General features: G+C 38.1%; 4 protein-coding genes and 1 non-coding gene across 7 annotated transcripts; 2 read left to right on the forward strand and 3 right to left on the reverse strand.

The window, feature by feature from the left end:
- The first annotated feature begins 1,375 nt into the window (after positions 1-1,375).
- On the forward strand, positions 1,376-5,348 carry LOC109152944 (cationic amino acid transporter 6, chloroplastic-like). Its single transcript, XM_019300645.1, has 6 exons — positions 1,376-1,803; positions 2,252-2,474; positions 3,089-3,422; positions 3,516-3,744; positions 4,374-4,793; positions 4,882-5,348. The coding sequence occupies exons 1-6, from the start codon at positions 1,407-1,409 to the stop codon at positions 5,034-5,036; spliced, it is 1,758 nt and encodes a 585-aa protein (XP_019156190.1). The 5' UTR covers positions 1,376-1,406; the 3' UTR covers positions 5,037-5,348.
- Positions 5,349-6,755: 1,407 nt separating this feature from the next.
- Positions 6,756-6,827, reverse strand: TRNAW-CCA. Its single transcript has one exon. It is a non-coding gene; the product is annotated as a tRNA-Trp (tRNA).
- Positions 6,828-6,914: 87 nt separating this feature from the next.
- On the reverse strand, positions 6,915-12,789 carry LOC109152943 (DNA repair endonuclease UVH1). Of its 2 annotated transcripts, XM_019300644.1 has the most exons (11): positions 12,068-12,789; positions 11,354-11,658; positions 10,988-11,205; positions 10,244-10,320; positions 9,917-10,069; positions 8,650-9,462; positions 8,434-8,544; positions 8,082-8,342; positions 7,786-8,009; positions 7,101-7,348; positions 6,947-7,070 (listed from the first exon to the last, which is right to left on the reverse strand). In XM_019300644.1, the coding sequence occupies exons 1-10, from the start codon at positions 12,653-12,655 to the stop codon at positions 7,138-7,140; spliced, it is 2,961 nt and encodes a 986-aa protein (XP_019156189.1). In that variant the 5' UTR covers positions 12,656-12,789; the 3' UTR covers positions 6,947-7,070; positions 7,101-7,137. The 2 variants fall into 2 exon arrangements, with proteins under 2 accessions (XP_019156188.1, XP_019156189.1); XM_019300643.1 differs by having other exon boundaries at positions 6,915-7,348.
- A 704-nt stretch (positions 12,790-13,493) lies between these two features.
- On the reverse strand, positions 13,494-16,880 carry LOC109152946. Its single transcript, XM_019300647.1, has 5 exons — positions 16,256-16,880; positions 15,576-15,674; positions 15,323-15,367; positions 14,199-14,336; positions 13,494-14,033 (listed from the first exon to the last, which is right to left on the reverse strand). The coding sequence occupies exons 1-5, from the start codon at positions 16,628-16,630 to the stop codon at positions 13,701-13,703; spliced, it is 990 nt and encodes a 329-aa protein (XP_019156192.1). The 5' UTR covers positions 16,631-16,880; the 3' UTR covers positions 13,494-13,700.
- A 1,516-nt stretch (positions 16,881-18,396) lies between these two features.
- LOC109153048 (decapping nuclease DXO homolog, chloroplastic) lies at positions 18,397-22,902 on the forward strand. 2 transcript variants are annotated; one of them, XM_019300788.1, is made up of 14 exons: positions 18,397-18,923; positions 19,535-19,761; positions 19,923-19,988; positions 20,069-20,147; positions 20,243-20,322; positions 20,407-20,430; positions 20,688-20,812; positions 20,907-21,123; positions 21,223-21,279; positions 21,677-21,723; positions 21,963-22,047; positions 22,265-22,328; positions 22,422-22,575; positions 22,729-22,902. In XM_019300788.1, the coding sequence occupies exons 1-13, from the start codon at positions 18,536-18,538 to the stop codon at positions 22,532-22,534; spliced, it is 1,572 nt and encodes a 523-aa protein (XP_019156333.1). In that variant the 5' UTR covers positions 18,397-18,535; the 3' UTR covers positions 22,535-22,575; positions 22,729-22,902. The 2 variants fall into 2 exon arrangements, with proteins under 2 accessions (XP_019156333.1, XP_019156332.1); XM_019300787.1 differs by having other exon boundaries at positions 18,398-18,923; positions 22,422-22,902.
- The last annotated feature ends 564 nt before the right edge of the window (positions 22,903-23,466 follow it).

Below are 23,466 nucleotides of genomic sequence, written 5' to 3' on the forward strand. Positions count from 1 at the left end.
GTCAAAAATTTAAACTTTTACATTCTTCCAAAAGGACCCTAAACTTTTACATGCATATAGTTCTGGTGTACTAAAAGTTTGTAATATTTATTAAATTGTCAATCGCTTAAGACTTTATTCCCACTGGAATGTTGTGTGTGTGTGTATATATATATATATATATATATATATATATATATATATATATATATATATGCTCAACAAGACTTAGGACTGGGAAGAAACCTTTAGTTGTGTGCTTTTGCACAGAGAATGGATGCCTGTCACATCTTCTTTCATTGTTTTCAGATGAGAAAATTCCAAAACCAAAAGAGATTAGGTCAAAGTCCCCCCCTGCTACCCCAACCCCACCCCCCACCCAAAAAAAAAAAAAAAAAAAAAAAAAAAAAAAACATTTGTTTACATTGTGATTCCTCAGCTCTTACAAGCTTGTTTTCTTCATAAAAAAATAATAATAATTGGAACTTTTGTCCACCTTTCTTTGCATGCTTCTCCAATGAGAAGTGTGATATCTTCATAGTTTATATAGTCTTGGTTCTCTAAAAAGCTGAAAGGGGGTAGAATTAATAAAAAGGGCATTATTGTCACAAGGAGAGAACCAAAGGACATATAAGTACCTTCACCAAAACCTAAGGGACACCATTAGGGCTTCAATTCTCTTCTACAAATTACAACCTTCCACCTCAATCCAACGTTACTACAATTAAATATATCATATTATTGCAATATTAGTGTCAACAATACTCGATACAATTAGGTATATCATATTTGGAGCTCATTTGTCACTTGAGCTACCTTATTGGGTTAACTACAAACGCTTTTTATGGTAGCATGGTGAGACTCAATCACTGGTCATTCTTCCAAAGTTTCACCTCTGTGACCAGTTGAACTGCCCATGCGGGTAACCCAACAGGGTAGATATATTGATTATATATATAAAAGTACCATGGTTATGAGATACCTAATTCTTTTTTATATATTATATAAATTATATGTAAAAGAAAATAATGTGGTGATCAATATGAGATACCTAACCCTTTTTTCATATCCCATATCATCCATCCATCAACCTTTGAGAAAAAGTGGAGAAAAGGAAAATTATATACACACACACACACACACACACATATATATATATATATATATATATATATATATATCCAATCTTAATTTGCGAACTGACCTGCGAATTTTTGAAAAATTACACCACAACTACTATATGATTGCACCTTTACGCCTAACATGCTAGTTGATATATATATATATATATATATATATATATATATATATATATATATATATATATATATATCAACCAAAATACTCTTGCCATGGCTTATATATAAGGCCTTGCAATTGCAGCTGAAAACCACCCAAGAAAAAAGAAACCGAAAAGAAAAAAAAAAATGGCTGCCACTGAAACTGCAGTTTCAAGAAGCATGCCGGAAATCTTCTCCACTTACCTTAATTCTCTGTCACAGACGCCAAAAAAGCTGAAGAAGAGAGCGCTGGCGACATGGACGCCCGACCAGGAGCTGAACAAGGTGAGACTGAGGTCTGGTGCAGACATGAAGAGGAAGCTGACATGGTACGATTTGGTCGCTCTCGGCGTCGGAGGAATGCTCGGTGTCGGAGTTTTCGTGACCACCGGCCCCGTTGCTCGCAAAACCGCCGGCCCTTCTGTCTTCATTTCCTACATCGTCGCTGGCCTGTCGGCCCTCCTCTCCTCCTTGTGCTACACTGAGTTCTCCGTTGAGGTCCCGGTTGCCGGCGGCGCTTTCAGTTATCTCCGCATAACCTTTGGTAATATTCTTCATTTTCTTGGTTTTAAGTTACGAGAAAAATTTATAGTCACTACTCGAGAGTGTGTACTGGGTAAACCTGTCTTTAAAAACCAGTATCAGTTCAGCTCAAATCAAGAAAGTCGATAAGCCACTCTTACTAGAACATTACTGGAAATTTTGAAATTTCCGACCATCTGAAAGTTATCTTAAATTAAGTTAAAAGCCTTGTTCCGACCACTTTTTGCTTTCAACTTGATTTAAGATCACATTCAGGTGGTCGGAAATTCAATAATTTCCAGCAGTGAAAGTTGAATTTGTAACTTTACTGTTACGAAACAGGCCTATAGTCTGACCAACTTGGTTGGGGCTGACCCATCAGTTTCTTGGTTTTTACTATGGACAGATGAGAATCTTGGGTGTGACAGTGAAGTTTAATGATGTTTCTTCCCATATTGTTGTTGTTGCAGGAGAGTTTGTAGGGTACTTTGCAGGAGCAAACATACTGATGGATTATGTGCTGTCAAATGCTGCTGTTTCAAGAAGCTTCACTGAGTATTTATCCTATGCATTGGGGGAAGGCAACCCAGATTGTTGGAGGGTTAAAGTGGATGGATTAATGGAAGGTTACAACATGTTGGACTTCCCAGCTGTTGCATTGATCATTCTTCTCACTATTGTCTTGTGCCACAGGTTTGAATCTTATCATCACTTCCACATTCATCATATCATTCTTTAATTTAGTTTTCTTGGTAATAATCATGAGGGAATATGCTAGCTAAACCAGTGTTTTTGACCAATAGCCACTATTCAAGAGTGTGCACGGGGTAAATTATATTTCGCCTTATGATTCTAGCCAGTAAAAAACCACAATAATGATGGTAAACCAGCTTAGATTGTCCCACCTTGTGACCCTAGCCAACAAAAGACCATAATGGGGTAAACCAATCTAGGTTGTCTATAACTACTTGGTCTAGCCGGTCAAAAACCACAATGAGGTAAACCAACCTAGATTGTCCCGCCTTGGGACCCTAGCCAACAAAAGACCAAACCAACCTAAGTTGTCCATAACTACTGGCTCAATTCAAGAAGGCCAATAGGCCGTATTGCTGAGAGTCAAACTTGTAACTTTAACTTTTGTGGTTGTCAAGTCGAACAGTCTGATTAACTTAGTTAGGATTACTTCCAGCTAGCAATAATTGTTCTCTTTTCTAGTGGTGGTTCATGAAGTATTAATATATCTTCTTTTTCTCCCCTTTAATGGCTACTAGCAATAACTACTTTTATAATAATTCTTGATTTTGCAGCACTAAGGAGAGCTCATTGTTGAACCTTGTGATGACAATCTTCCATGTGGTTTTCTTTGGGTTCATAATAATTGCTGGTTTCTACAAAGGAAGTTCAGACAACTTGGTGAAATCTGGTGGAGGGTTGGCTCCTTTTGGTGTGAGAGGGGTTCTTGATGGAGCAGCCATAGTTTATTTCAGCTATATTGGGTATGATTCAGTGTCAACCATGGCTGAAGAAATCACAAACCCTTCCAAGAGCTTACCAGTGGGGATTGTTGGCTCAGTCCTCATTGTTTCTGCCCTTTACTGCCTCATGGCTCTTTCTCTCTGCCTTCTCCTTCCTTATAATCTCGTAAGTGATCGATGTTCTCCAGTTTTTCGTTTCTCCATACAAATTGAGAATTTGTTATTCGGGTCGGGATTGATTTTGTGTTTTTATGGATAGATTCCTGAAGAGGGATCATTTTCAGCAGCCTTCAAAATGATGGGGTGGAAATGGGCAAGCAATGTAGTAGGGGTTGGTGCAAGTTTAGGGATTGTGGCTTCTCTCTTGGTTGCCATGCTTGGGCAAGCTAGGTATCTTTGTGTGGTTGGAAGGGCTAGGCTTGTGCCTTCTTGGCTAGCCAAAGTGCATCCTTCAACAGGCACACCATTGAATGCAACTATCTTCTTGGGTGAGTAGAATTAAAGCATGTGTTTCATCTCAATTAAAAGTCTAAGCTAATAGTTGGATTGCACATTTATGTTTATATATATATATTATATACTCAAACAAGTAGTATAATTAAACAACATAATATATAACAACTCTCCACTAACTACTCTATCACACATGAGAGGGTTCTTACAATCAGGTTCACGTGCGGACAGTGCTTCCCGTGCAGTCGTGCAGCCACGCATCATTAGGTACGCATAAATGCACCACAAAGTATTTGAAAATGCACTATTACGTTTGATGCATTTTGGTGCATTTTCGAACAATATGTGATCCATTTATGTATACTTAATTGCAATTCGCACTGATCTGCTTCCCGTGAGGTCGTGCAGCCACGCATCATTAGGTACGCACAAATGCACTACAAAATATTCGAAAATGCACTATTACATATGATGCATTTTGGTGCATTTTCGAACAATATGTGATGCATTTATGTATACTTAATATAATGGTGCAATTCGCATTGACAGCATGGAAAGTCCTATCCTCATTTGAACAGTATCCATTATATTATCATATCACTTACATTATTACTCATTTACTCATTGATCTTTCTATCTTCAATTCATGTATGTTATGGTGTAGGGATTTGCCAAGCATCCGTTGCACTATTCACGGAGCTAAAGATAGTAATAGAGATCATCTCCATCGGAACCCTCGTCGTCTTCTACTTAGTAGCCGCCGCCCTCATCTACCGCCGCTACGCCATAATCAACGGCAACCCACCCTTCCAAGTTCTCCTCTTTCTCTTCCTGGTTTCCAGCAGCTCCCTGGGATTCTCCCTCTCATGGAAGCTCAATCTGCAATGGTGGAACCTGCCATTATTCGGCTTCTTGACGCTGTCCTTCACCGCCCTTTTCCACCGCTTGGTCCCCTGCGTGCGGCGGCCGGAGAGCTGGTCGGTGCCGCTCATGCCGTGGCCGGCGGCGCTGTCCATCTTCTTGAATGTGTTCTTGATGACAACTTTAAATGTGAAGGCATATAAGAGGTTTGGAATTTGGACAGGTCTGATCAGATTTTTTTTTTAGTACTATTGATTCTGTTATTATAATATAGTATATGTTCATAACTACTTTTTCAACTTACAATGCAGGTCTGATGAGTTTGTTTTATGTGGTGTATGGTGTCCACTCAACATATAAAGTTGAAGAAATGGAGGTGATGGTAGATAATAATAATAATCATGTGAACAACAACAACTCTACCACTCAACCAATCAAACTTGAAATTCAAGTTCTTAAAGAGTAAAGACCCATAGATCGAGAGTTTGTCAAGTCGGTAAAACTATTCTCAATCGTAACAGAACGCTACAAATTCAATTATTATCGATCTAACACTCTTTTGATCGAGCCCGAACAGAATTTACCTGCAGGTGTATATCTGTAAGAACTCAATAGACTTTCATGCATGATTAGGTCGTAAGTTTGTAACCCAAGAAACTCTCAAGTAATATAATGCACTTGAGGGTGTTTTAATCTTCTTTACATAAACATGTTATCATCATTGTAGTCATCATCAAATTGTAAATATTGTTATATATATTTTGAATATAACTAATTACCCCGAAATAGATAATATATATGTTAGTCTTTCTTTGCAAAGTTGTTGTTGGTACGTGGATCCACTTTTATTTGAGATATAATAACTTGATTTTTTATATGATTTTAGTTTGTCATAAGGTGTTTAATTATTAAGATTTTTTGCCGTACCTTACAAATTAAAATTAATGTTTTAAAAGCTAATTTAATGAAAATGCATAACACTATGTATATATATATATATATATATATATATATATATATATATATATATATATATAGTGCATTATGCGCATCACCTTGAGTTACTTTATAGTTATAGAATTGAAGAAAGTTCAATGAATGGTTGAAGTGGCCCATGGAAAAGATTGTGTGGTGGATGGGATGGTGCAATATTTTGTTTAAAATTCAGTGGTAATCTTGTGCTATGGCTTCACCAATTTCATCATATATTCATTATAAGAGTTAATTACTTATAAGAGTTAATTACTGAAATGGTCACTTGACTATAGCAAAATTATCGATTTGGTCCTGAACTATTAAAGCCCCCATAATTAGGAAATGAACTCAGAAGACATATAACATTAACTCCACGACCACCAAGTTCACGTATTTCCAACTGATCCATAGCTTTCTCCTTTCTAAGGCCAAGCGGGCTCGGGCGGCTAAGCTCGACAATCGACTCCGAGTTCAACTACTTGGGCCGAGTCCGACATTGACTCGGCTACCCTAACCCATCATACTGATTTCTCAAAGTGCTTGTAAACTACACCAGAGCTCTTAATTTCAATTAATTGAGTTATATCCCATGACGAATTTTACACATTGATCAATGACAGAAAATGCAACACCAAAACCATGTACTTTCTTAACAGTTTGTAACACTCAAAACCATGCAGTAAGGGCTTCAAGTAATAATACCATATAAGAACATCACACTATATGCACATCATGGAAATAATTGGGACTGAGTGTGAGGACTCTTGGCATTGGAGATTCAACCTTTTGGGAGAAGTATAGAGTCATGGAGATGAATCATATCGGCAATCTGCAAATGCACCTTTACTAACTAACGAAACTCGACTATCACTGTAGATTTGGTCCAAGTCTGTGTATATATTAGTACGAATTTTTTTTAGTGTCAGACCAAACTTCTTTGCCCATAAAAAGCGAAACTTTTTGTTAAAATGCACTGGGTAAACTCTACTCGAAAAAAATCCCATACAACAAACTCGACATAAAAATTGTTGACAAGAATTAAATGTATAACCTTTTTGGATAATTTATAGTTTTGCCCACTCCAATAGCAGCCTTTACCTTGACATGATTAAATTTTGTGCATTGAATAAGTATCGCAGCCCATAACATCCTGGATTCTGAAATTATAAATAATTAAAAAGAGGATCCGAATTTATTTTTTCGGGAGATTTGAACCCGACGTGAATCGAACACGCAACCTTCTGATCTGGAGTCAGACGCGCTACCATTGCGCCACGGATCCGGTTGGGAAAACCTCTGTACATCAAATATAAGATATAAAAGTATGTAAGTTGTTGAAAAAAAAATTAACTATTACTGAGAGAAATTCTTCTAAAATAATTATTAAACTGTATCTACCTGAGAACAACTAGAGGTAATTTAACAAATCTTGGTAGCACAAGTTACAAACAAGAACCAAAAAAACACAATTTAGGCGAAAATGTCATAATACACAATGTACACCATAAACAAATTCTACAAGTAAGCATAACTAAACGGAGGCATATTTTTTGGTAATGGAAGTGAAATTTTGAAAAACCGAGCAGAGCTAGCTAAACCATAGTTGGATACTTGGCATCGAGGAAATCCCTCAACGTTTTGGCAGCTTTCTGGCCGCCCATCAGCTCAGCTAGTCTCTCCATGGGAAGGAGAGCAAGATCTGCCAAGCTTTTGCAGCCATCCATTATGGTCCTGTAGTTGGCGTCTGTCACACCTGGAAGGCGTCTCAAGAATTCCACGGCTGATGTGTTGTAGTTCTCGGCTCTGTTGAGAAGTAGGGAAGATTAGTTGATGTTTGCTCAGAGAGTTCAAAATGCAAAGTTGAATTTAAGATATTTCAGACCTTATGAACATGGTTGCAATAGGCGCTAGTCGGGCGGTAGAGTAGCGCCTAGTGCCTAGACGGCCTAGGCGGGGCCTAAGCGGTAGCCTAGACGGCTAACTGAAAAAAAGAAAAACAGTACATGTGTGTAGGTTCATATATATATATATATATATATATATATATATATATATATATGAAAAAAATTAGCAAGGTCGAGTCGGCCAGGTTAACTCGGCTAACTCGGCCGAGTTAGGCGCTAGGCGGGGAGCCTAAGGGGAAATTGCCACGGCCTAGGGGCACCTAGTGCCTAGGCGCCGATTAATCGGAGTCTAGGTGGAATTTTTGCAACACTGCTTATGAATGAGAAGTGTATTACCTAACATCATTTTCGACTACACCCTCTTCTGATGGGACACCAACTCTAATTGCCTTGACCTCATCAGGTTCATCCTGGTTTGCTTTCAGAGAAGCAAATATTTCAGCAGTAGCGTGCAAACTGCGTGACCAGACAATACGAAGGCGGGGGAAATGGAGAGCAAGCAAAGATAGCTTGGATATGATGCTGTTTGGAGTGACATCATCACCAATTTCACTAGCAGACTGAAAGCAAATCCAAAAGTTAGATAACTGAGCAACTTTCCCCCCCTCAAAGTGTTTTGCAAAGTGGCATACCTGAAATGAAAAGCTCTTGTCTTGTGAAAACTCAATCAGAAGAACAGGGATGCGATAATACCGTGACATCATTTCCGCCTGGTGGAACAGGCGACCGGATGCAAAACTGCCAAAAAGGTCTTGTATACTCTTTCTTTCTACACATATCAGCGGAGAAAGTATGTAGTCTCCAACTTCCAAGGTCACGGGTATAATGCGCATACCTTTCTGGTGGAGTACATTTGGAAGGCTACTCATGAACTCCCTCATGTCCACTATAACCTAGTGTAACCAGGATATAACGGTTAGTACACTAAGAATTTCAGTTAATATAGGAATGGCTATAAGTTGGGAAATTTCCAAATTCACGTACTTGCATTTCCTTCTGTGCTTCTTTCCTACCACCAGCTTTTCTGGTCATTAGATTTTGAGAAAGTATGGACTGTGTATCAACAGAAGAATCCAGTCCTGTACAATGCCCATCCTGATTATAAACCAAGGAAGAAAAACACAAGTGAAAAAGGCGTGTAAGCACTAGCTCCACATTAAAAAAGAAAAATATCCAAATCAGAACTATCTAAGAGCAAACCTGATCGACTGGGATTATCATGAGTGATTTCTGCCTAATTAAAGATTCAAATGCTCCATTTTCTCTTCGTACACTTGCCTCAAACTTTTGGACCTCAGTAGAATCTTCATAGAAAAGAAAGTATACTTTGACTTTTATTGATGGGTTTTCAGCTTTATAAATTTCAATTTCTCGCACAAATGCAATCTCAGGATGGTATACAATAATGACAGAAGGCTTTAATATGTCAAGTATATGCTGATTAGTCTCCAGTGCATAAAAGTGCATAGGTGGAAGCTGTTTAGTTTTCGTTGAAGATTCAGAACCAAAGGTTTTCTCATCCTTTTGAAGCAATGCTTCATTAAGAGATGCATCATTCACAGCATTGCCAGCGGAGCTACCAGCAAGAGCCGGACAGCATCCATTCATCTGCTCTTCATTTGTAGAGGAAGCTACACGATGAGATATATCAACTGTTGCAGAGTCACAGCCACTTTTACCAGTTTCTGTCTTCTTCTTCCTCCTCTTCTTTCCTTTCCCCTTTCCATTGTCACATTCCCCACCATCCATAGAATTCGGAAGAGTTTCTTCAATAACAGTATCTTTTTTAGCTTTCTTACTAATTTCCGATGCCACTGCTAGTAGTGCATCATGCTCCTGTTTGTTTGCGCTACTAATTTCTGCCTTTTGCCCAGATGCCGCGAGAACAACTCCGTCAAGTACCCCAAAACCTTTAGGTTGTTTTTGTTGTTTTGGCTTCTTTTTGCTCTGTTTTGGTAAAGCTTGCAGCTCTACTTTGCTAAGCAGATAGTTTTCCCATTCTTCCCGCATGACCTTCATAGTAAGAAATACGAGAGTTTGTAAAATGATCGTGACTTATATATTGTATAACAAGCCAAAACGTGATGCAATATGAAAGGAATGCAGACATGAATTGAGAAGTGCCATGTGGTAGCTTTAATATTTATCACTGTTTTCAAAACCCTAGTATTGTTGAAAGAAAGGGATATAAAAAATTCAGTCAGAAATTTGTCCCTAGCATTGTTGCAATTCTTTTCATATTCAAATTCCGCAAAAGTTCAAATCCGCAGACAGCCTCTTGGATTTGGTTGGAATGAAAAGGGTCTCCAAATGTAATTCTACATCAAGATAGAATGTCTTAACAATTTCGAAACTGAGAATGGTCTAGACTTTGCAATAAGAGGCTGTCAGAATCCTAAAATAAATAATGAAGAATTTGTGGGATGGGAAGAGCATATAACATAATGCAAAGAATATAGTCCAAAACCTTCCGAGGGCAGTTTGTGATGCAATTTTCAAGCTGTACACAAGAGCGTTCATCTTTGCAAGCCACTAAAACAATGCCAGTGTCTTCTGCAGCTATTACTTCTCCACTTGTAGCTTCCTTTTCTCTTTCCTCTTGTATCTCTTTAAGAATATCCTGAAGCAAACAAAAAGAAAGAAAGAAAAGCTTAGAAAACTAAGTAAATATTTTGTTGCAAAACATCCCTTTTCAGAAGAAAGTTCACAACAATGGGAAGAATTACTAAACAAACAGCTAAAGCCAAAACGAAAGGCACAAGTCTTGCAAAGAAAATGGAACTCACTCACTCACACGTAAAACCTTCCATTTTGGTTCCTCCTCTAAGACCTCCTGCAAAACTACTCTGCTACTTGTACTTGCTGATGAATCTGCATGTGGAAAATTTTCAAACTTGAAGGAGAACAGATAGTGATACTTAAATCATGTGCAAAATTTTCAGAACTATTATGCAATTAGTTTTTTCCTTTTCTTTGTGTTTCACTTTTCTGCTTTCCATTATGACCTTTTGGTGTAACTGAGATGAGAATGCTAAGATGGATGTGCTGGAATACAAAAAAGGAGCAATTTAGAAGTAATTCTATAGAAGTACAAGTACCTAAAGAAAATTTCAGAGAAAATTTGAGCAAGACAGTTTAGGCATGTTTGATCAATGAATGCACTAGTTATAAAGAGTATGAATAAAAGATACTCTGAGTAGAGAAAGGGATACACCAAAACTTACTTAGATTGTAGTTACTAAGACAGATATGCAAGCTCAAGAGTTTAAAGTGGATTTAAAACTTAAGAAAATTAAAGCAGAGCCAACTCTACCTATGCAGGGACCAATGTACCCTTCTATGAATAAATTGTTCACTTATCCAAAAGGGGGGAAAAAGAAAAGATAAAAGGACATATTTTAGTTGTCTATCTTTGGTTTTCATTTTTTGGGGCATCAAAAATGTTTTCAAGCAGAAACCCTCAGAAAATTCTAGTAAATTTCGATGAAACTAGCAAATTTCTAGACAAGTTCAAAAATGCCAGTAATGCAAAGCAGACCTTCATCCTTCTTGTCATCACCAGCTTTTCTCTTTCTAGTTGCACTACTCTTACTCTGCCCTGCCAATTGTCCACTATCTGACCTCCCAAAATGATAAACCCGCTTCTTAGCATACTCAAAAATCTTGTAGCTAGACTCTGCAAATATCCAAACTGACCGAAAACTCTCTGATGCTCTGAGTGAGTCCAGATACTTCAAATAAGTTACAGCATCATACCTATTCATGTTATAAGTTATGTTTTACTACAAATACAGAACCATTTAAATAAATTCACATGAAATGAAAATGCATCAAATGATATCAATGAATTGATGAGCATAAATACTTTCTATCTACATTCAAGAATAAACCAGTTGAATAATACCTAACAAGGTAATCCAACAACTTTCTCAATGTCTTCAAATCTGTAACAAGCTGCTTTGTCTTCTTCCCTAATGTGTGCCAAATAGGATCCAACTGTCTTCTTAATATCTCATCAAACGACTTAAAAAGCCCGTTCTCAACTGTCAAGTCCTCCACATCGACTTTATTAGTCTTCCTCATTTCCTTTAAACATGCATCCATTACCTCAAGCACTGCTTTCTGAATGCCAATCATGTATGGGGACATTGGAACCCTAATGTCCACAACCTCTGGAGGATCCCTCTCCAAATCCTGTGAAACATAAACCTGCAAAGACAATATGTAAATAGTTCTGCATTTGTAATTACACTTTGTAAATATCACCTTGTAAAACCACCATTTAAGAGGCAAAATGTACATAAAAGTACTTCATCTAAAAGTCCTTTTTCAAGAAACCATGAGAGGTGTTATTAAGGGAAAGAATTCAACAATACAAGCCTAATCTTTGAATTACAGGTTTATTTTCTTTTAAAAAAAATCATCAAAAGGTGATAACTTTCAAAGGCATGTGATATTGTAATCAAAGTTTTTATCTTTGAATGCCTTTTCTGCTCAAACTGAAATTTTAGGCAGTTAAAAATAAATAAATAAATCAAATGCAAATTACGTAGCAAAATTGTTATACTAACAACAGTCTTAAAATACAAAATTCATGGAAAATAAAAATTTCAAAAACCTGGAAGCGAGGCCAAAGATGAAGCTTTCTGAGCCAAAGGCATTTTAAGGTTCGTTCAGCCTTGGCGAAGCCGGAGACCATGGCATGAGGGCGGTCCGAGAAAGCCCTAACATAGAGTGACCGGTTAGTCGAACGGATAATCCTAACGATAAAAGCCTCGGTGGAGGTATCAGAGAGGGAGTGAGCGTTGAGGAGGAGGATTCCGGCTACGGCGGTAGTAGGCAGCCGGTGAGTGAGGAGGTCAACGATGAGAATACGCGCAGTGATGAAGAACACTCCGCCGGAAGTATAGAGCGACAGGCGCTGGTGCGCGGGGAGGTCGGAGGTAATCTCCGAGGGCAAATTGGGAACTTCACTTGTGCTGGGAACGGAGCTCTCGTATTGGAGCGCGATCTCGAGATTTCGAACAATGGCGTGTCTCTGAGAAGGAGAGGCGGAGAGGATGAGGAGGGAGCCCTGGGAAGAGTGATGGAGGAGGAGAAGAGAGGAGATGAGCTTGTGGAGGCCTAGGCCGGCGGAGAGGACGACTAAACCGCCGTTTTGGTCTTCGAGGAGTTCCGCTACTATGTGCTCGTGAAATTGAACCATTTTCGTTTAAGTCCCAAGCAGAACCACGGTGGCTCTACGCCGCAGTCACGGGCTCTCGCGGCGGCGATGGAGAGAGAATTTTAGCGGCGCCGTGGTGGCGGGAAGAGGAAGCCGTTTACACTAAAATTGATATGCAGTTGGGCGTTAGGGGATCAATGTTTTGCAACATTTATGTTTTGCCCCAAATTTTCAAATAACCTTATACTTCGGCCCACAAACATTTTTCTCTTCAATTTTTTCTCAAGGAGTTCCATGAATTTGAGAACAACCCCAAATGAGTTGATTGAACAGTTAATTTGATAATCGCAAAGTTTAAGTTCGACTCTCTGTAACAACTGCCTATTAGCCTTCTCGATTGCTCAGTTATAGAAAACTTATGCTGGTTTTCCTCAAGGAGTTCCATGAATTTGAGAACAACCCCAAATGAGTTGATTGAACAGTTAATTTGATAATTGTAGAGTTTAAGTTCAACTCTCTGTAACAACTACCTATTAATCTTCTCGATTTGAGCCAATTAGTTATAGACAACTTATGCTGATTTTTCTTTTGGTCCAGAAAACTCACCTAAAACGTAAAATATGATTGTGAAAATTGATCATCCAATTAATACAAGTGTTCATTTCTTTATAAATAATTAAATAGAGTAAAAAAAATTAACTGAATCCGTTAATCACTTTCTAACTCAATGTTTTGATATCCCTTCTCTTAGAAATCACAAGATGTTCCGGATCTTTCTCCGTCTGTCTTACGGTCCGGGCCCACCAGACTCACATAAATCATAGTAAATAGTCCACAACTCTACTATCAGATAATGCAGAAACTGCAAAACAGAAATTCCTTAAAAAACTAAATTGAAACTTTCACTCTTTTTTCTTTGCAGAGCTCAGTTAAACATTTTAAGAGAAAAACAAAAAAAAAAAACAAAATTACAAAAGTGACAAGAACATGTTAAGGGGGAAAAAAACACTATAACCTCAATGTACAAAGTTGCAGCAAAATGTCAAATTTCAAGATGGATCAGAGGGTGTGGTTTAGGTCTCAACTATCAACCACTGCGCTTGATTCGTCGAATCCTTAGGGGAACCGGCTTCTCCAAGACCGACACGCTAACTCCACTCCAATTGTCGGGCTTAGTCGGGAGCTGGGCGATTTTCTCCACGGTTTCCATGTCTTCCGCCAGCACAGACCCGAAGACAGTATATGTATTTCTCCACTCTTCATGGTTTGCCAAGCTGATAAAGAACTCGGGGCCCGACCCAATCCATGCCACTGAACCCCGGCTTATGGTCGGGCAGAATTCAGTGGGAATGGTGTTGAATGTCACTCCCTGGGCCTCGAGAGTTCCTTGAAGTAGAGCATAGGGAGGACCGAAGGAAGCCTGAAAGTAAGATATGTTGGAGGATTAAGAAAATATCATCTGCACCCTTTGGTCTGGCTCTGATACCAAATTGAAGCATGTGCTCCATCTCAACTAAAAGCCTAAGCTGATAGTTGAATTGCACATTAATGGTTATATGCTCAACAAAGAGAGGTGAACTCTTACATCTTTGACGTGATTTCCTTGTGAATCCCAAACCTCCCCCCGACTTTCTGCACGATGAAATTGGCAGCCTGCACAATGGCGTGAAGCTAGCAAGTCTAGTATGTAGACAATCGAACGTGGAGAGCATTCAGGCAAAAGCTGCACCAAACCATGTTCTTTCACAAGAAGGAAGAAAAAGAAAAAGACGGAAAAATTGCATTTAAAAGTTTAACAATTGGAATCGTTGGCAAGAAATGGAAGAAAAATGGATGCAATACTTTCAGACTTTCCAAACAGGACGGGAATCCTAAACTAGATCAGTAACAAAGTATAACGCCAAAACCCGTGACTTTAAGTTAAACATTGATGGATTGGCAAAGCATTGACAGCCTATAACTCATCAATTATAAAAATTATTTTTATTCATTAACAATAATTGCACGGAAAAACAAATCTGACCAGCACTTTGCCCCTTAACTGAGCCAGGGCGGTGCGAACGGGGATTAGTCTGAGTATGATACGGGCTTAAAGGTGCCTCCTACAGTCAGGGTCTGCTTAGGACACCTTGTGGTCTGACCAAAATAATTGCACGGAAAACAAAAGCAAACACGACACTAGAGAGCAAATCATCTTTGAAATAAGCGAAAGAATCCATTAAAAAAGGGATGTATTGGGTTAAGGGATTGCAATTCCAATCAGATTCTCGTATATGATCTCACCCTAGTGTCACAATCCTTTCCATAAATCGATACCCTTCCGTGATGGCCTTGTGGAAATCAGAGCTAAGAAATAGTACGTGCTCCTCTTAGTTTAGTTACTTCAATGAAGAAATGCAAGCAGGAAACTATTTTTAAACAAATATAAAATCGTAAACACAACTTGCAAGCATGTTAAAGAAAACCAAAATCTTGCTAGGAAAAACGCCTGATCATTATATTTTCTTGCTATCTTTAAAATAGCCACTTTATGACGGTTTCTTTCTTTCTTTGGGGGACGGGGAAGCAGTGAACTTTACCATTCTATCAAGAACTATGAAGTATGAACCATAGATTGTCGGCAAAATGCTTTCTTGCAGATGTCACCTATTCATTGTTGCAAGAAATATAAGGAGCGGGAAGTTGTATTCACAAAGGAAATCAAAATACCTTTACTCGAATAGAACCATGCTCGGTTTCCAAGGCAACAATACCCTAAACGAGAGGAAGAAAGAAAATTAGGGAAGTCGAACAAACTTCTAAGATTATTTAACTACCAACATCTAAGCAGGTTATTGAAGATTTGAAGTAATATAACAACAGGCACAGACCACAAAGGGATTACTCAAAAGCATTTCAAAGTTGTTGAATTGAGATGAAAATTACGATGAACATCACGGAAAGGCTCAAAGAAATAATATACCTCTCCTCCCCCAAAAATAAGGCCGGAGGTCCACATGACTTTGTTTCCTGCTTCCTGACGATCAGGTGTGAAGATATCTTTTTGTTTCTTCAGCCAGCACTACACAAAGGAGGTTAAAGTAAAACCTCAGCCTTTCTTGTGCCTTATATAATCTCCAAGAACTAAGGAATAACTTCAAATATGCATAAGGTTTTGATATAAGTAAATTCAGACATAAATACAGTGAAACAGATTCTGTACAAACCATCAAAAGTTTAGTTAATCATAAAGTTATAACGGTAAATCTTGAAAATGAAAGCCTAATTTGCAGAGTATGAGAAATTATCCATTAAAATATCCTTGTGGGCACCAGATACGGGTTCTCTTATTGCCGTTGTGTCATCGTGATTTAGCCTTTCCCAATCCTGTTAGCCGGGATGTGGGGCCTTGGGGCGAGGGATTTCGCCTTTTGTGGGCAAAATATCAATTATATGCACTAATCATGATTCCAATATTAAATGCAAGTCCATATCAATCTTCAGAAACAAGTCAAATGCTAATTACTAAACCCAATTCAATAAGCAATCCACAAAATTTAAACATGTCAGAAAGCACAAATCAATCCAAATTCATCAAACTATCACCACACCATATACCATCATTTCAATACAAAAATCAGAATGATAAATTCCAGAACTTACCTCACCAAATTTGGAACCACAAGCTTCTCTGTTTCCACAGAACACCCAGGAATCACACAAGCAAGCCCCAGAATTGGCACTACACATAGCCTTGCAAGCTTGGCAGCACTCCTCAGAAGAATTGAGCTTAAAATCGGCACCCCACTTCACAGCAGGCCCCCAAAGCTCAAAATTCTCAATCCCTCTGCAACACCCATCACTCCTTTCACCTTCATCCGCGCTCTCCGACTCCAAAGACTCAATCTTTTCGCTGCCTGATGGGCTTAGAGCAGCTGACATGAAAGCATAGACCACAATGCAGGAAATCAACCCCATGACGAGGAGAGCCATTGAAGCCCATTTGGTGGGTCCGGAGTCGTTCGGCTTCCGACCCATTTGAGCTCTGAGGATCAAGATCGAAACCCAGAAATGGTTTTGAGCTGTATGGTTGGAAATTTTGTGAGATTTGGTGGAAAGTTGACTTGATTACGAAGAGCTGGCTGTTGGCGTTGTTTGATAACTCGGGCGTCAGCACTCGTAATATGCGGAGTACGGAGTGATGATTATATTCTCATTGTTATAGGAATCAAGACTTTGTAGGAAGAAATCACTATGATTGAAATTAGCGGAGAAATTCGTCTGCAGAGTAGTGACATAACTATTTTTAGAATAAGAGTTAAGTATACTTTCCCTTTTTTTGGAAAATAAAACTCCTCTCCCGTTAAATCTCTAATCCCAAGAGCCCCACACCAGTTCGACAGAATATTTGGGAGAATGTAAATCATTCAATAATTCAGCAGACGGGGCCAAATGTTAGTGCACACAGCAGGCATAATCCTCACATTGTCGCCACCAAAATTCAAACCTTGATCTCTTCTCCCAAATATTGCCAACTGAATCATTGAAAAAATAAAATTCTAAATAGACACTTGACACATGAGAAACAAATATAATTTACATTCTATCTTTTTTTTTTTTTTTAAATGATGATGGGAACATGCAATAGAAAGATATGTGCAGATGTGCTTAAAGACTCACTGAGAGAGGTTGGCAATAATCAACTTGTGTCAGTTTGTCTTCTGGTATAAGAATAATGCTTTATCCACTCATCACTCTTTCAGTGCACATTCTTGTTAGTGTATGAAAAACAACTACCATTAATGTGGTCATTTACATATGCATTTGTTAAACAAAAGGGAAACACACAAACTACTCTCTAACACCAAAAATTTCCTTTAAGTGAAACGCGTCCAGACAATCATTATCTAATGTCCTCTTAATCTTTATTAGAAGTCACTCAAAAGACAACCTCGAGCATACTTTTAAGGCTCTCATCAACGAAAAGATTAACAACTCTATTATATTTTATGTAACAATGTCAAATTTAGATTTCCCATTGCTACATCATGTCCCAATGGCCTTTGTGAAATTGTGCCACCTTTCAACCACTAGCTATCAAGGAAGTATTATCTATAAAGGAAGCTCTATCACTATCTGTGATGTTGGAAAGGGAATGGAAAAATATTGTGGTCTTTTCGGATTTTCATATGGTCTTTAGACTACTCAATGATGGTTTGTCTGACTTCTCCAATGCGAATTGGGTTCTATGAGGATGACGCTCTTTAAAACGACACTTTAAATCTCGTCCATTTGATTTATTCGCATATCAGCAAACAACCTAGCTCATCAGTTAATTAGAGTTACTAGTTCTCTTATCCTTCTATTTGGTTATCAATTATTACTTCTTGTTATTGAACATTTGGCTATTGTGAGCTTTGTATGACTTTTCTTTAAAAAAAAAAAAACAAAAACAACAACAACAACAATCACAAGTGATCAAAATAAGGCTTGCATTGATAAGAACACGACAATAATATTTTTGCATGTATCATGATAAATAATAAAAAATTAGTTACCCTATCTAGTATTCGAATTTAGAAAAATAACTTATGATGAAATTTAAATTAAATTAGCTTGAATAGTCATGTAATTGGTGTTTCAATTTATATATATTAATAGAACTAATTCGTTCTATGTATTTTGTGTGTATTGTAGTGTGTATGTACATAGAACTTAGCTCAAAAATCCTAATTGTAACATTCTCTTCTCAATTAGGAAACACTACATTTAGAATCCTTAACTCAATAGAGTTCTGACTCGGACGAGTCACCCTCCGGATCGGCCCTTCACTGCCCGGCCCCACGCCGTATAAAAGCCTCCTAACCTCCCGACGAAGATCAAAATCCCGGCCACCTCCAACCCCATCTGCCGATCCGCCGCCGTGAGAGAGAGTAGCAGAGAATGAATACCAACTTTGCCGCAGAGCTATTCGGCGAAGAAGACGACGAAGAAAACTACTCAAACGACGAGCAACAGAACAAACCACAGCAACGCCAATCCTCCGCTTCGCAATCCTCGGCTACATCGTCGTCCGCCGCCTCTTCCTCCGCCTCTTCCGGCGGCTCTTCCTCGCCGTCCTCCTCCAACAGAAGTAGCAGCGCTAGCGGGAGCCGGAGTGACAGCGGCGGAGAAGAGGACGATAATGGAGAAGTGAGGTCTTCTCTTAACAGTAACATTAATAGTCACTCCAAGTATGGGAATGAGGATGATGATTCCGATAAGGATCTGTTTGGCTCAGATAATGAGGAGTATGTAAAAACCCCTGCTACTAGTACCTATCCGGTCCCCGGTACTTCCCAAATTTCTCTGTTTTAATGTATGTGATTGTGGATTTGAGTACATATGCTGGCTCCCAAACATGCACATATATTTTTCCTCTGGTGATTTTAGCTCAGTGAGGCTTTGCTTACTTGCTTTGATGATCAAACGTAGTAGGACTGCATTTTCGAGTTGATTCTGACTGGTAATGATAATTTCATAATTTGACTTCACACATATTTTGATAATTTTGAAGGATGGTTGGTAACTGGTTCAGTTTACACTTTGTGTTCATCATGGAGCATTCAAAGGCTGTTTGATTATATTGTTGGAGTTATGGATGCTGCATAATACCTGAATGATTCTATTGGATTCCATTTTCGGTTTCATTTTGCAATGCCAAGTTTCCCCCCTTTCGTTGTTGTATCAACAATGCTATAGCTGAAGTTTTTCAGAAGTGCTCTTTATGACATATTTCCATTAGTCTTAGATCCAAACCACTTAATTAAGTGTTTTTAAAATAAGCAATTCCAGTGAGCATTCTTCATAACTTTTTTTGTTAGTTCGTATAGGAGGAGATGAGTTTGAAAGAAGCTTATCCAAGCTGTACTTTATTCATTTTTTCATGTTCTTCAATTACAGTTTTGCCCCCTGTACGAAATACAAACAACCCCACAAGAGGAGGCTTTGGGCGTGGACGTTGGCAAAATGGTAGAGGAAATGGAATCCTTCCTTCACCCAATTATCCACCAAGGCAGAATTATGGCTATGGTAGAGGAAATGCCCCTCGTGATGAGCGTTTTGTTTCTGAACTGAAGTTTGCAAAGAGTGAAGAAACATTAGCAAGAAAATCCACAGCAATCCAAGAGGTTGGACATCCTTTCTTCTTTGTCTCAATGAGAGATAGGGGAAGGAAGGCTTGGGGGGGAGGGGGTTTGGGCTGTGAAAATGATATGTTAAATTCTCATTTTTCTGCATCAATTTTGCTTTTTCTTATAATAAAGTTTTACTTGGCCCATGGTGTGATTAGCCTTGTGAACTTGCTTGCTATAGTCGTGTACAAGATGGAGATGTCTACTTTGATGATCGCAGCTTGGTAAGCCATACTTTACTGTTTCTTGTATGTTTATCTTCTAGCTTTTGAAATCCTTTATTAATTCATGTTTGAATTTCCAGAGGCTATTTAAACGTCTTATTACTGAAGATATTGGATCTGACCTAAATGAAGGCTTTGATACTTTCACTGAGAAGAGAGGTATGTTAACCGTTGAATTCAATGAAGTGAAAATTTTGCATTTCATTGCTCATTTTAACTATGTATAAGGCTCACATCTGATACTCTGTCCAAAGATTTGGGCTCTCAGGGCTTCGGTGACCTTCTGGCCTGCATTAGGAATAAGAATATCCCCCTTGATAGGATGCACTTTGTGGTAAGAATGTTCCATATTCTGGACTTTCATGTGTTCAGTAGTTGAAACCATATTAATTTATTTTGCTCTTGTCCTTTCTAACAGACATATCGCAATAACCTTAATAAGGTAATCTCTCATTTTGACTGGTTTGCATGGTTTGACAGTATACTACAAATATGTGGCCAAGGTGCAAATAGATATTTTGACACTTATAATTCCAACTTTTTATTTATTGAAGTGATTTTAGACTTGGATGATAGGTTATCCTTTCCTTCTTAATTTCCTGTTCAGTTGCAGTGCAGTGCAGTGCAGTGTGTTGGCTCTTTTTGGGCCTGCTTGGCAATGTAATTTTTCAGTCTTCAAAAAAATATTGATTTCTGCAGATAATGGCTACTGCTTATATAAGGAATGAGCCTTGGGAAATGGGAGTTCACAAAAGGAAAGGTGTTGTCTATCTGGATGTGCATAAATTACCAGAGAGGCCAAAGAGTGAGCTAGATAGAAGAAGGTAAAAGATAATTATGGAATTTTCACGAACATTTAATTCCTTTGGATTTAATAATTAAGTTATTGAACTAGGGGTGTTATTGTTTGGTATGCAGGTGTTACTGGGGCTATTGTTTTGAGAGCCTTGCCACTGAAGATCCTGGTAGATCTGATGGAGATAGGATTCATGACATTGATGCCAATGTTGAATATTGTGCTGTAATTAAAACCAAAATAGGGGCTCACCGCATTTTGATGGGGGCTGAAATGGATTGTTGTGATTCCAGGGATGACGGAAGAAGATTCTATGTTGAACTAAAAACAAGTCGTGAGGTAACAATGTTTGCCTGGATGTAACACCTTCCCCCCTTTATTTCATTTAGTTTTGGAATTTAAACCTAATTTTGTCTCTCCTTTTTTTCCTGCTTGCAGTTGTTGGATCATCGTACCGAGGAAATATTTGAGAGGGAGAAATTACTCAAGTTTTGGGTATTTGACCTTTTGCAGACATGTCTATTGCAGAATATAAGCGTATCTATATATAAGCCTTGTAGATTTCACTTAACTTAATAGAAGTGAAAAGTCAAGGAAGAATATACCCAAATGGTGCCCTTAACTTATTTTATTAATACAACTAAAAACCAATAAGTTAAATATAATGAGAAAAGGGATATTGTTTATGCTATTCACGTGCTACCATCTGTTGCTGCATTTACTCGTAGATAATTTGTTAATCGGCCATTGATTAACAATTTCTCTTATTGTTTCTAGTCTGAAACTTATCAAGAGAGTTCATTGGATTGACAAAAGTTCTTTCTTGATCTTACACAGTACACTCTATGATATGATATCTTAAGTTCTTGACTATGTCTTTTCTCATGTGCAGATCCAGTCATTCCTTGCTGGAGTACCTTACATTGTTGTTGGTTTTAGGTAGGTTTTAATGTCATGACTTCATCTGTGTTTCCTTTGTTCATAGTTTCTTTCTTTTCTTCTTTTTTTTTGGTTTTAATTTTAATAATGCTTAGTGTAAAAAATGCGATTCTTTTTGACCTCTGTTGCCTCTTGTGACATTGATAAGTGCTGGTTTATGGCTACTATTGAATTCTCTTGGACTCATAGTTAATAACTGGAGTGCAATTTCAAATATGTTAAATCTGACTTGCCTGCAGGGATGATAATGGTAGACTTGTCCGCACTGAGAGATTGAGAACTAATGAGATCACACAAAGGGTAAAAATGAAAAGTTACTGGCAGGTAACCATTCTCTACTTCAATACATTTATACACACAGTTTGGTTATTTTGAATGGCACGGCACTGCATGAGTGCATGGTCTATGTACAACTCATGATGTTGTCTTTGTCAGGAAATTGTCGGATTAGTATTGTTCTGTAAATCACATTTCTCTTCATGTGGTTGATCTTCTTGTTTTCTGCAGCACTGAATTTTTACGTGGCTTTTGATTTTGACAGGGCGGTGTATGTCTTGCATTTGCAGACGAGGTTCTATGCTGGCTTTACGGGACAGTAAAGGAAAGTAAGAATCCCGTTAACCTTTTAATATATTCAAGTAATGCTGCAGATATTCCCTCGTGACTATTAATTTGCTCGTTTTTGTGTTTCTCCACAGACGAAGACTACATCTTGCAGTTCACTCCACATTCGAACCGGCTGGAGCTTCTACGTGGTCCATCCTGCCCGGACGCAATTACTCACCATGTTCAACAACTAGAGAGCTTTTGAGTTTGCCGCAGAATGAAAACCACAGATCTGAACATACAAAGAACTGGAATCAGATCAGACCACTTTTTTTTGCAGTTTTTTGTCATCAACTATAACCACCACACATTGAAAATGTTCTTGGATGAACATATACATTTTGCCAAGGTGTTACAAGAACAAGAAGACAATAGTTTTGTTCTTCTTAACACCCATTTGGGTTTTGAGCCTGTAACCACCACCCACTGTGAAATGTTGAGTATTGTTGGATGTCAGAATAGGCTTATGGACAACTTTGCTACCTTGTTTTGGTGGATTATTGAAAGACACTAATTCGGTTTATCTTTTTAATTTGTGTGTATAATATGCAGATAATGTTTTTGCTGGATAATGAAATGATTACTTGTAACTTGGGCAAATTATTCCGTCGACCCGGGTCCACATTGCAAGGTGGGTCTAGGTCCAAAATATACAATTTACTTACTGAATGCTCACAATTTCGTAAAAGGTAAATTGTGTATTTTAGACTTGGGTTTATCTTGGTACAATATAAGCTTTTAACTTTAACTTATACATAGGCTTTGACGGAGTAAATTTTATTGGTAGAACGAAAAAAGTGTAGTTCCCGTGTTTCTTTTTAGATAAAACAGTCAATGTATTACAAGTTCAAATCATACACCCACATTTGTGGGTATTTATTTATATTTCACTCTCGATTTTTGTCATTTAACATGATTATTATTTTTTGGACACTTTTAGTCATTTTCGTAATTTAAAAATAAGAAGTTACCTAAGTTCTAAACATTGGGACTTCGCCTTGGCTCAAGTTGAATTTGCCTACAACTATTCTGAGAAAACACATAAGGTGGTGGACTATATTGTTCAAATTTCACTCTGCAGATGACCCACTGTATCCAGACACCAAGTTCTTCATCTTATGGGGGAGAATGATGGCG

This window comes from Ipomoea nil, unplaced genomic scaffold (genome assembly GCF_001879475.1).
Source record: "Ipomoea nil cultivar Tokyo-kokei standard unplaced genomic scaffold, Asagao_1.1 scaffold2480, whole genome shotgun sequence".
In the NCBI taxonomy this organism is placed as follows: Eukaryota; Viridiplantae; Streptophyta; class Magnoliopsida; order Solanales; family Convolvulaceae; genus Ipomoea; species Ipomoea nil.